The 12007-nt window shown below is 44.6% G+C and overlaps 1 protein-coding gene across 1 annotated transcript; it reads right to left on the bottom strand.

The window, feature by feature from the left end:
* Nucleotides 1–34: 34 nt before the first annotated feature.
* Nucleotides 35–11718, bottom strand: INPP5E (inositol polyphosphate-5-phosphatase E). The gene is made up of 11 exons (XM_075054712.1): nucleotides 11491–11718; nucleotides 9487–10555; nucleotides 7550–7673; nucleotides 6705–6802; nucleotides 5871–5995; nucleotides 5596–5715; nucleotides 5105–5212; nucleotides 3979–4140; nucleotides 3270–3385; nucleotides 2665–2801; nucleotides 35–1551 (listed from the first exon to the last, which is right to left on the bottom strand). Exons 2-11 carry the CDS (start codon nucleotides 10341–10343, stop codon nucleotides 1419–1421), a joined length of 1980 nt encoding a protein of 659 aa, XP_074910813.1. The 5' UTR covers nucleotides 10344–10555; nucleotides 11491–11718; the 3' UTR covers nucleotides 35–1418.
* Between the last annotated feature and the right edge of the window lie 289 nt (nucleotides 11719–12007).

Raw genomic sequence — 12007 nt, 5'->3', positions numbered from 1 at the left:
TGCTCAATGCAAACAATCCCAAAGAAATCTGTCCTGCTTTTCCAGCTGAAGACAAATGGCTCAGGTCACCCAAACAGTTAGCATGCATCACACAGTCAAAGAACTCTAGTTTGGACAACGCTGCAATAAGAGCTGGTTCTCATTTAAGGTATTGCATTAATTTATTTTTATTCCTTTAAAAAGAAAGGAAATCCAAGTACCTGATGGCTACAGACAGGTCAGTGCCATAAATGTTTGTACCGCAGAACAGAAGCTCTGTCTTGGACAGGTTGCATAGTTAGCAGCACTTCCTCCAAGTTGTTTGCACGGTGTTTTCTGTACTAAGGTGATTAATGATCCAGCTGATCTGTGCCCATGAAGTTTTCGAGTATTAGCTGTACTTAGATTTTACCAGTGCCATACTGGCCCATGTAGTTATGTTTACCTTTAAGACAACACTACTTCAAAAATAGTAAATTATTCACAGTTCACTGAATTGGAAAAATAAAAACAAAAGGAATTAACCGTAATCAGAGGTAATGGAACTGCACCAATCTGACCTGCTGTAGTTTCTCTGCATACTTCCCTAGTATACTCGCTTGACATCTTAATCACTTTGGTGAAGCATTACACAGTAGCTGTACTTAGACCATTATTTTCAACTCAAGTGTCCTCTAATGAAGGCAGGTAGTGTTTTATCACCCCTGGGGAGGGCAAGTGAGTTAAGGAAGGGATTGTTTCAAGCAGTCTCAACAGCCAAATATATGGTGTGAGAGATTGATATTTACCCCCTTAGTAACAGAAGGCCTATAGAATAATTATTGAAAGGCAATGTTTCTACACTTCAAATGTACAGTAGTACATTCACACAGATCTTGCTGTGGAGGACCAAAAAAGCCCAACACAGGAGCACCATCCTTACACAAAACTGCCGAAGTCCCCTAACTGGTCCCTGTTACGCGTTTTACAGAATACCGTACACTTGGCTACAGATGCGGAGAAAAAAACCAACCCCACAACATACATAAGCTAACCAGATCAAATCAAAGAGACAAACAAAAATTTTCACCTTTCTGCAGGCTTTTCTTAGGTCCCCTGCCCCTGGTCATGCCAATTCCAGAAGCTGTACCCCCTGTGTGGAGTCATCTTAGAACCAAGAGTCTACATCCAGTTGCTTCCAAAGATAGTATGGTTAAAAATAAATCAGTTACATCTGTCGGGATGGATGTCCTAAATAACTGACTCCATTTTCTTCAGCAAAAGCACTTGAGCTACATGGATTAGCTCATGCAAATGAATCCAGGATGAGGTTTAAGACATTCTTCGCAAGCTACAGCAACTGCCAGAGGTGCTTAAGCAGACAATTCCCTCCAGAGTTTGCTGTGGCCTGAAATCCTCTTTCCGGGCACCTCTAACACAAGCATTGCAGAGTCCTCAGCTCAGGAAATGCTACATACGCTGCTGGATTTTTGGTCCTTTTGCTCTTGCCGTTTCTGAAGTTCCCTTGTAATCCGCCTCTTTATTCCGATTAAATAGAGTTCTCTGTCAAACTGTCCTGCAGCAAGTGGAATGCTACAATACAAACACAAGCCATTAGATCAGGGCACAAATACACTCTTGTTTGCCCACCATTTCCCAACTAGTTCATACAACAAAGGCCAGAAACCTAATTTTTTCTTTCCTAATGCATTCAGCTACTGCTGTGGGAGAAAATGGGTAAAACAAAGTTGTTCTTCCACAGCAACCAGTTAAGGTTTTTCACAACACATTTAAATGAAGAAAATATTGGTTGTAAAAGGCAACTGTACTTTCAATTTAAGCATGAACATGCCTGCATTCATAAGGGACATACATAGAGGATGTTCTTTATGACTCTAAACCACAAAACACACATTTGAAAAGCTAAACTAGCATACTGTTAACTTGGTGTATGTGCTGGTATGGTTCATGCACAACAGTTCTTACCTTGGTCTGTTCTAGAGAGGCCAGAAGGCAACCCTAGCAGTTCAGCTTCAGAGACTCCACAATACTTCTATTTAACGGCTATTTCATACCCATAAACAAAAAATCCCAATTCTAATTGCACTGCTGATCAAGTGCTTTGAGAAATCACCATTTTCCAGATACCTGGGTCTTGAAATCCCTGACCATGCTACTCACAGGAAAGAGACTAACTAAATTTTAGTGACTTAATCAAGTTTTCTAAGTAGTTCTACTAGCACTACAGCCCACAGTGGGACATTAAGAACTTGCAGGATCTCAAAATACTCCACTGACATACAGCTATGTTGAAATGCAGCCACCGCTGGGGAGGGAACACAGCATTGATCCCAAAAAGGGACAGAGGAACAGAAGAGGAAAGCTGTCCATGCTGATAGGAAAAACAGAGCTGCATCTCAGATAAAGCACAGATTTACAGTCAATTGCAATGGACTCTGTTTATGTCCCTCAGGAGGATTAAGGAAGGTGGCAGCAGGGATTTTGGATGTCAGTGCAAGGTTTAAGTGCTCTTACTGCTCTGACCACTGAGAGCATAAATTGGGTAAAAAACAAACAGGCTGCAGAGAGCTACATGGGATAAACTAATTCAGAAACTCTCCTAAGAGGACAAACTCCAAACAGGAGCATATCCTCAGGATCACTGGAGCCATGTGCAATCATAGAGTGGCATAAGGAGGTACTAACTTGTCTCTGCCAGGCCTCACTTTCACACGAAACAAGGCAAATACAGGCCGATGGTCTGAAGTTTTGATCACAGGACAAGATGAGTACTTGACAGCATGGATGTCATCTCTGTACCGACTGCGGTATACAACTCGATCCTGGGAGGTAGAGAGAGAGGGGAGACTGATGGTAACTCCCTTTGCACATCCACCCTGGAAAGAAGCACTGGTTCATGAGACAAATCCATTCATTTATCACACTTCACTTAGTGAAATTAAGTGTCTCGGACAGGGATACATTCATGAAGAAATGTGTGTCTGATCCCAATAGCAGTTCTGTGCCCAGCTCTGAGCACAGGGGAGAATGCACTGGAACAGGATGTAAGGCAAGGAAAATAAGATTAGCAGCCTGTGCCAAACTCTCCCTGTGCTCAGAGATTCAACAATCCTTTCTTCCAAACCAGTTCCAGACGCCCTGTTGCCCTTAAGCAACAAATCTCAGCATGACTGTATCTTATGCAGACCAACTGTGGAAGGCAGCTTTTTCTCACAGGTGAGAATCCCCTTTGGAGGCAGATGTGAGGCTGAGCGGCCCTTCCAGCATGCTGCTCTGAAATCATCCCTTACCGTGTAGGAAGGAGTCCTTTGTTTGGAAGTGGTGTCATAGCTGTCCTTTCCTATGTCAAACTTGTAGGAAGGACGGAAATTAATGTCAGCCTCTTGGAATCCTTTGAAAATAGACCCTGGAAGAGAAGGGGAGAACACCGTGAACAACAAATTCCTTCTTCACAAGAACATGGCACACTTTCTGCATTTATTCAACATTGCTTAACTAATGCTGGCTAGGAACTGCAGCCATGTACATACATGACTATAAAGACCTGGGCTTGGGCTCTGGAAAGGGAGCAAGCTCCAGTTCTTACACAGTGAGGATAAAAAATAGCCAGTGGCTATTTAGTCAGTGGCTATTTAAACAAAAAACACTTGGTGCATGCACCTCCCATTCCACTGAAGCTCATGATGCTTTGCAAATGCTAATTATTCAAATGTAAATGCCCTAGACACTGTGACAGAATGATATCCAGTTTATAGAGGAGTCAGATGAAACAGAGCAGTAAATAGCTTGGGAGATTACACTATACATAGCAAAATGCTATAGCAAAAAGTCCCTTGTACAGACTACCACTGTATTTGACAACTGCTGACTTCCTTTTTTAGGGAACTTAACAAGAGAAAGCAGGAAAGGTATCTAGGAAATAGGGATTTGGCTGTAATTATTTCTGTGTGTCGATATCTTTATTCCTGGAGACTAGGGAGAAAAATAGCTGTCCCTCACCTCTACTCATTTCACTGGTAAGCTGGTCATATGCCAAAAGCTTGGACACGTCTGTTTCTGGGTTCTGGTTCAAGATGGAATCCACGGTCTCACGATCCTTATTTAGTCGGAAGTTGAAGTCACCAAACCAGAATACTTCATCAAACCGAGTTGTGACATCATCTGCAAATTCAAGCCAGAAGTGTCAGTATAAAGGTAAACATCCTGAAAAGTTCTGAAAGCAAAAAAAAAAAAAAAATCCCCCACTTTTCTTCCCTGAATCTCCTTTTGACTTTTGAGGAAAAGTATGTGATGTAGCTACACGCTCATCAAAATGAAACTCACTTAATTCTTTCAAAGTGAGACTTGTATGATGCATAGCTTCCTGAGAGTGCTGCTAGATGTGTTCAGGGAACAGGCATAAATTCTTTCTTTTTACTACCAGGAGATATAATGCTTGAGCATGTTTTCTGCTTGTCATCATCACAGAATGTGGTAATAAAAAACCAGTAGAAAATAGAACAGAAATTTAAAAAATCATAGAAAAAGCTGAAAAGAGACCAAACTATCTATAGGACCTAAAAATAGTATGACCACAAAAACCTAATACTACACTGCAGCTAAAGAGTAAATTAATCTTTCTAGAAAAAGGGCTTAGCTATCTATCCAGACATCATGTTAACAGCACAGTATTAACAAACAGTGAGGGAATTTGGCAAACAATATGCTGACCTGTGTATATGCAAACTGAATAAAGTTCTTTCTCTTAAGTTTTGAAATAAAGTATTTTCTACTTGTGCTAGAACACACTTGGAAAGTGAAACACATCCATAATATTGGTAAAAATTACACCAAAATTATCTTATTGCTGTTCTGAGAAAAAAATACATCACATGAAAATTCCTTTTGAATTTTCTCTCTCCTCCTCCATTTCAACTTTTTCTCTCAAATTCCCCCCCCCAAATTACACCCCACCTAAAAAAAAACAAAACACGTGAATAATAACCATCCTCAGACAAAAAGACCTGTGGTCTCTTTATACCGTCTCAAATTAGCACTCTTATTCTCTTTTCCTTAGTATAGACTGAAAGACAATGCACAAACTGTGTTCATTTGGGCTCCCACACAAGCATGGTTTCACACTTACTAGAACTCGATCGATACGGGTTTGTGTCCGGAACGTTCTTGGGAAGTGTAAGGGCTTGAATGGTTTTATTGTAGTCCAGTTTCCTCTCATTCACCTTACTGTCCCCAGCTGAAAGACAGAAATTCCATTACTGCCAACAATGCATCATTTTCATTCAATTACCATTTTTGGTTAGAACAGGAACTTCCAAAGGACATCAGGCATTTTCCACATGTAAAATTTAACACTCTGACCCAGGGAGCATACAGACTGAAAAACAATGACAGAAAGTGTGGAAAAAGGCATATAATTATGCAGAGTTCATTTCTGTTTTTCTTTTGTAAGGTTGCTGCCAAAAAATCCTCTCCCCTTACTGTTCTCAACTCAGCAGTCTGGAGCTTTGACTTCAGACTGCCCTGCTCCTCTATCCCTCTACAGCTTTTTTACCTTTGTAAAGCAACCCTCCTCCTCCCTCAATCAGGACACTTCTAACAATATTGTAAATGTCTCACATGTGAAGTGGGAGGTGATGAAGAGAAAGGAGGTCCCAAAAAATGTGAAGCAGATTCCCAGAGCTCCCTTGGTTTTGATCTGAGATACAATTCGAGTTGTCACTGTGGCATATTCCACTTCTGGAAGGAGAAAAAGCAGCAGCTTTTACTGAAAAGCCTCTACAGACAGTAAGCAGGAAAGTTAGGTGAGGGACAGCCCTGGAGAAAAGGACATGACACCCAACGGCAGCAGTCCTTTCACCTCCCCACTCTCCAGCTCCTACTGGACCACAAACCTGAGCAGAACCAGATCAGGTCCCTCCGAATGAAGATCGACATGTACAGCACTCCATGTGCAGCAGAGTAGAGCATGACGTAGTGGGGACCTAGCGTCTCTTGCAGGCGGATCTCCCACTCTCTTCTGCAGGAAAGAACAACAGCTGGATCACAAGGACAGTACAAGAGACAATAACCAGGAAAAGAAATCAGCATTGTGAAAACAGAGCAATCCCTCTGACAAAAAAAGTAAAGTAAGCGTAAGCAAAACCTCCACTGCCATGGCCATGCTGCAGTGAAGGCTGGTCAGTTTGACCTGTATCTCCACACATGCCATGCAGCAGGCTCTGCATGTTCGTGGAGAATATTACTGCCACTGCACCGAGCAGCTTGCAAATCTGAGGAAAAGAGAGTCCCACTGGGAAGATACCCTAAAAAAGCAGAGCCTGACATGAGGCTTCAACCTGCTCTTCTAGGGTTGGTCAATCTCAGACAGACTAGAAATTTGCAGTATTGTACTACTAATGAGCACGTGGCTCCTAACGCTAACAGCCAGCCTGTGAGTTAGATCACAGCCAGCTCAGGTCTATGGTAAGAAGCCCACAGAAATCAGACAGGAGTTTTGCTATTAGCTGCCCTGACAAAAGGACCAGGTTCTGTATTTACAGATTTTTGTGACATTTTCCTCTAAAACCCATTTTCCCTAGTGCTCATGCAATGGAATTCAGAGTCTTATTAAATGGGCTGTTTATTGAAAATATTAAGAATATGATGGAGACTATTTCCAGACTAATTAAAAACAAAGTAATTAGTTAACAATAAAAGAGGATGGTTCATTACATTGTTTTTGCTACCTGTCTGGACAGCCTTCTTGAACCCCAATGACATACATGTCCTGGGCATAGTCAGGATCTGTTGGTAATAAGAAGTCATCCAGATTCACTGGAAGCTCCTAATATTTAAAAAAAAAAAAAAGAAAAGAAGAAGAAAAAGGATAAAATAGCAATATTAGTTATGCAAAGATTTACTAGAAAAGTACAAGAAAAGTCCAGGCTAAGCTACAAGTTCCACAGCATACACAAACAATTCAGCTTCAAAAAATAGCTTAAGTGATAACACTAAAAATTCTCCTTTCCCAAAGGCAGACTTCAACTGCTGTTGCTCCAGCAGTAACCAATATTCCACTGTTCAGCCATATGGGCCAGTAATGTGATGTTTCTAATTTCTGGTGATGCTTACTTTTTACCAAGGTCATAGGCTATTTACTGAACACCCCAGGGGTTGCTCGTGTTCTTCCAAGCATAGCTTCTCAGTCACCTGGTAGAATCAATCTTGAAATTTTAGGCTACATAAAGATGTAGGCAGGAAGCTGTTCTTTTATCAGAGATGTTCTCGTCATAAGCACTAAATCATCAGTCATCTTCATATGACCCTAACTGCAACAGAGCACAAAGGAGCTGCCACAGAAAGCCAGTGGCGCTGTTTTCATACCTGGTGTCTGAGGAACCCTGTTACAATGACTCACTCACTAAGATGAACATGCATGACAGGGCCTTGTAATTTGATAACAATGATGAACTCAGGTTGATGAGGAACATAGTAATGAACAGGAAAAAAACACCATTGCACCAGTCCTTGCAGTAAAGATGGGGTAACCTTACCACTGCCAAAAGACCTCTGGAGACTTATACGCACATACCTTCTGACCCTGCATGTTCCAGGTGGCCACAAAAATTCCAATATTCCGATCAGGGAAATATCTGCTAAGTTCTTCTGCTCCCAGTAAGGCACCATTCGCCAGAAGGCTGCCTTCCAAATAGCTTCTGTGAACAGAAGACCCATAAAAGAGCACCTAAGGAAACGGCATGACAGTTGGAATAATGATTTGTAACGCCTGAATCTTGAGTTAATCAAGAACATACCTTTAGCTCAAGAAAATAGCATTTAGTATTTATATATTGTTCTGCTTGCCTAAAGTTCCTTATAAAGTTCCAACCCTTATAGAGAGTTCATGTATCATGTGCAAGAAAACAAAACTATTGTCATAAACCGGCCTTTTCAAAGCCAAGACATGAGTATGATGGTGAGACTGATGCTGCTCTCAGGTTCTGTGATGAGAAGACTGAAACCACCCAAAGTCTTCAATCTCCCTAATACTTACTGCAGACACAAAATGAAGAGATTGGTTTGGTATTTGAGTATCTTGAAACAGCTCGGTTTACTTAAAACATGAAAATAGCTCCACCACTCCCAGTGTTCTGGCACCAGGTTGCTCCTAATCAAGGATTCAAACTCACGTTCTTCCTTCTAATTCAGCTCATCAAATTAGCTTTCAAGTAAACGAATTATTGAGTCTTAGGTCTAAAATAATATCCTATTCGAAAAGGATAGATCTGCCCCACACTGGCTGCTTGCAAAAACAAGGGGTATTGGCAAAAGGACTGCAAGTTGAATAAGCATTTTTAATCTTGCTTAAGCTCTGCAAATAATGATGACAGCATGATGTCAGGGAATGCTGTGCAACCCACTGGTCTACCCAGCTGCCCACTTGACTTCAACAGCTTTGCATAGGGAAGTGAAAGAAACCCCCCCATGGCAAACAAGTAACAATCTACCTTTGGGGTGTTTTTACCAGTTAGTAACACTTTAATTTATCTCAGAATTATTTTCCCCGGTACCACTGACTCCCACTCTTTGGATCAATGACCAGATTTATCCCTCAAGGTCTTGCAGACTGTAGCGTGTCTATAACATACAACCTTTAGCTGAGTACTTGGTATCCTTTACCTTTTAACTTGTTTCCTGACCTGCAGTATTATCAATAATACTCATTGCAGTGTTTGTGCTGTGTGCTGGCAGGTCTTCACAAACAGAGGGTCTGCAGCCAACACAAGAAGAGGATTTGATACACTAGCAAGCAGATTAATATACTCCCGGCAGCTCCCTCCAATCAACAATCTCAACTTAACTAAGAATGAAGACAAATGAGCAACCAGAGCAAGAGGTCAGGGCCACACTAGGAGAAAGTGCTGAGATCTGAGTGTAATCATACTCTTCCTCAAGAGATTCCTGGAAAAGCTGGGGCAGAGGAGCTCCTGTGGGAGCAGGAAGCAGGTCACAGTACATGATTTGATCCTGCAAGAAGCCAAACAAGCTCAACATCTGCAGAGGACCCTCAGCACCTTACAGGATTGTGATAACATTGCATGTACTGCATGATAGTTTCAAGCTAAAATATCTGGGGTTTTTTCCCGCCATTTAACATTTCAGTTCAAACCCAATGTACTTTTAGATTTAAAAAAAAAAAAAAAGTTTTTCCCAACTGTTAGCGTGCACAGCTAGTGTTTCTTAATCTTCAAAACAAATTACTTAAATATTACAAGCAAGCTGACAGCAAATCAAACATATTAATGAAAAACAGTACCCAACTGAAAGGAGCAAATATAAAGTATTTGTACTAATCTCTTCATCTTCAAACTGTTTCCAGTCTCCACAGCAAGTTAAAAAACACAGAACAACTTTTGTGCTTTACTGATCAGTCTGAAGTTCTCCACCTCTGCCCAGCAGGATTCTGCAGGGCAGCTGGCTCCCTGCTAACACACCCCAAACTTTGCCACGAGAAGCTGGGAGACATACCTGCTTCGAACATCCTTGGAGCGAATGGGAGTGAGCAGACTGAATGTAGATTTCATGGAGTCTGTGGAGCAATTATCATAGACCATCCCGTTGCCATGTAGCCTGCTATCGCTCAAGCTGCTGCTTACCCTCCCAAACTTGTGCTGAGAATAATGTCGATAATCCATACAATCTGAGTCAATCCTATTAGCTGTCCTCAGCGTGTGAGAGGCCACATTGAGCTCCATGGGTGGCAGAGGTCGAGCCGGCATTATTTGGGACAGCCGGGGTTTGCCACCTGCAAACGCTTTTCCCCGCAGAAGCCCACCAAAGGCACTGGAGATCTCGGAGGCTCGTTTCCCCAGGTCAGAGGTGCCTCCTCTGCTCTTCCCCATGGGACTGGCTTCTGAGGCATCTGGTGAACTGTGCAAGGAATTCTGCTGGCAGCACTGATGGCAGGGGCTTGCCCTACCCCTGACGGGAGGGCTGAGTGACGCTTCCTGCAGAGAACCATTTGAGGAACTTGTCTCATTGGGATCGGTCAGACTTTCCTGACTCGTTCTAAACCGCCGCCACCTCCTCCAGCTCTTCTCATCCAGAGATGCAGCACGCTCCAGCCGGGGTTTCCGAGGAGGCCTTGGAGTGACCGATTTAATTTTTGTATTAGCTTTGAGTTCATCTGGTAGAAGCTTTAAGGTTTCATTTAAAGAGATGCCTACACTTGGAGGATCTTCAAAGGTAAGCACCCCATTGCCAGCAGCCTCCTTCTTTGCTGCTTTGCTGGCTTTTTTAGCGTGCAGGTCCTGTACTGCTCCACCCTCTGTGCTCTGAGTAACACATGCCCTGGAGTGCTGTGGAAATCCATTTGGAGTACTCATTCTCCCCCGGGGTACCAGCTATGGATACTGCTCCATACGAAAAGTTCCTCACATCATAGTTTTCCTTCCCTTGCTTACCCTGTAAGTTTGCCGGGCTTAACCAAGCCAGAGAGACATGGAAATTGAAGACAGCTCAGTCTTTAGCTGAGAATGAAGGGCAGGTATATGTGTAGGCAGATGCATTGTCTGCAAAATTTCAAGAGGTGGGATACCTGGATTTCCCCAAGAGAAACATGTAAGAATGAAAAGTTATTGAGCTGCAAACTCTGCTCCTTAATCAGAAAGCAAACTCCTCACAAGACCTCCCTCTAGAACAATTCAAACCTTAACATGACCTTGTTAGAAAACCAATGTTATTTTCTTTTTTCTTTCAAGAGCAGAGCAGTGAACTGACTTCCTCACTGCTGTAGGCATCACGGCTGCATACAGACTTCTTTAAGAAAAGACTGTGTATACTGTTAGCGTGAAAGGAAATTAAAACTGTATATAAATCACAGCTTGTTCTCCTTGCTGTACAGTGAGTCACCAGTACAACCAGCCTCCAGGCTGCCCACAGCACTTGGTGCCAGAGGCCAGGAAATTTCCAGTGATCTCAGCTTCTACCGTGATCTCACAGCAGGGAGATGGCTGCCACCTTTTCTTGCTTCGCGCCAACCCCCGACTACTGCTGCTGAAACTGAGGCGATATCCGAGGAGTAGTTTTAGGGATACAGAATTGGGATTCAAGGCAAACTCCTACTTAACGGGGGAAGCACCTCGTTATTCTGCACTTATTGCAAACCAAACTTCCCACCTGCAGCGGCACACTGCGTAGCTCTACACTGGAAGCACAAAACCCTGTTAAAAGACACCAGAACGCTGGTTTTGTACCCGAGGGGAAGCCGCCCGTGCTCTCCTCGGACCAGACGGGAGGGATGGCTTCGCCAGCTCCTCACACCTCCCTTTCTCACCTACTCGCCACGACGACCGCAGCCCTGACAGCGGCTGCGCCAGGCCCAGGCGAGGGGAGAGGACGGACGAGACTCCCCACGGCCGCGGTCACTGACACCCGCGGGCACCGGCGGTCCCGGAGACACCACCCACGGGCCACCACCCCCCTCCCCGGCGAACGCACCACGGACACGCTCACCCCTGAGAGACCACTGACCTGCCGGCCCGCGGGGCCCCGCTGCCGCCCCGGCGGAGGCCGGCTCCGCTACGCCGGCCTCGTCGGCACCTCACCCGCCGCCGCTGCTGCGGGCGGGAGGCGGCCCGGGCCCCGCCCGGAGGCGGCCGCAGCCACCCTTCTCCCCACCGGAGCCTCGGAGGCCGGGCTGGCAGCTGCCCCGGCCCGGCGGGCGGGCAGGCCGAGCGGGCGGCGGTGGAGGCCGCCTCAGCCCCGCGGCCCGCCCGTAGCAACGGCGGCGGCGACGCTGGACCCGCCCCGCGGGCGGCGGCACAGCGGCGCCCCCTGGCGGCCGGAGGAGCGCGCCGCCAGCTCCCGCCCGGGGCGGGGCCCTTCTTGACGAAGGCGGCATTGAATTAAGCAGTCGAAAGCAAAGCTTTTTACGCTTCAGGACGATGAAAAGTTGCTTATTTTAAGTCTGCAGCTTCGATTTTGAACATCTGAATGAAGACACTTATGCACAGGCCCGAGCCTGACGCGGGTTCCTGTACAGAGCAGC

This window comes from Buteo buteo, chromosome 23 (genome assembly GCF_964188355.1).
Source record: "Buteo buteo chromosome 23, bButBut1.hap1.1, whole genome shotgun sequence".
Classification (NCBI taxonomy): Eukaryota; Metazoa; Chordata; class Aves; order Accipitriformes; family Accipitridae; genus Buteo; species Buteo buteo.
This window is presented reverse-complemented; position numbering and strand designations above follow the sequence as displayed.

Bases quoted from the DNA above. Each gene is read 5' to 3' on its own strand.
- INPP5E (XM_075054712.1), bottom strand. From the start codon at position 10,343: ATGAGTACTCCAAATGGATTTCCACAGCACTCCAGGGCATGTGTTACT. The intron at 4,141-5,104 runs GTAAGTGTGAAA...TTGAATTTGCAG, and splicing joins CCCGTATCGATCGAGTTCTA to ATGATGTCACAACTCGGTTT. The intron at 1,552-2,664 runs GTTAGTACCTCC...TTTGTATTGTAG, and splicing joins GTGAGGCCTGGCAGAGACAA to CATTCCACTTGCTGCAGGAC.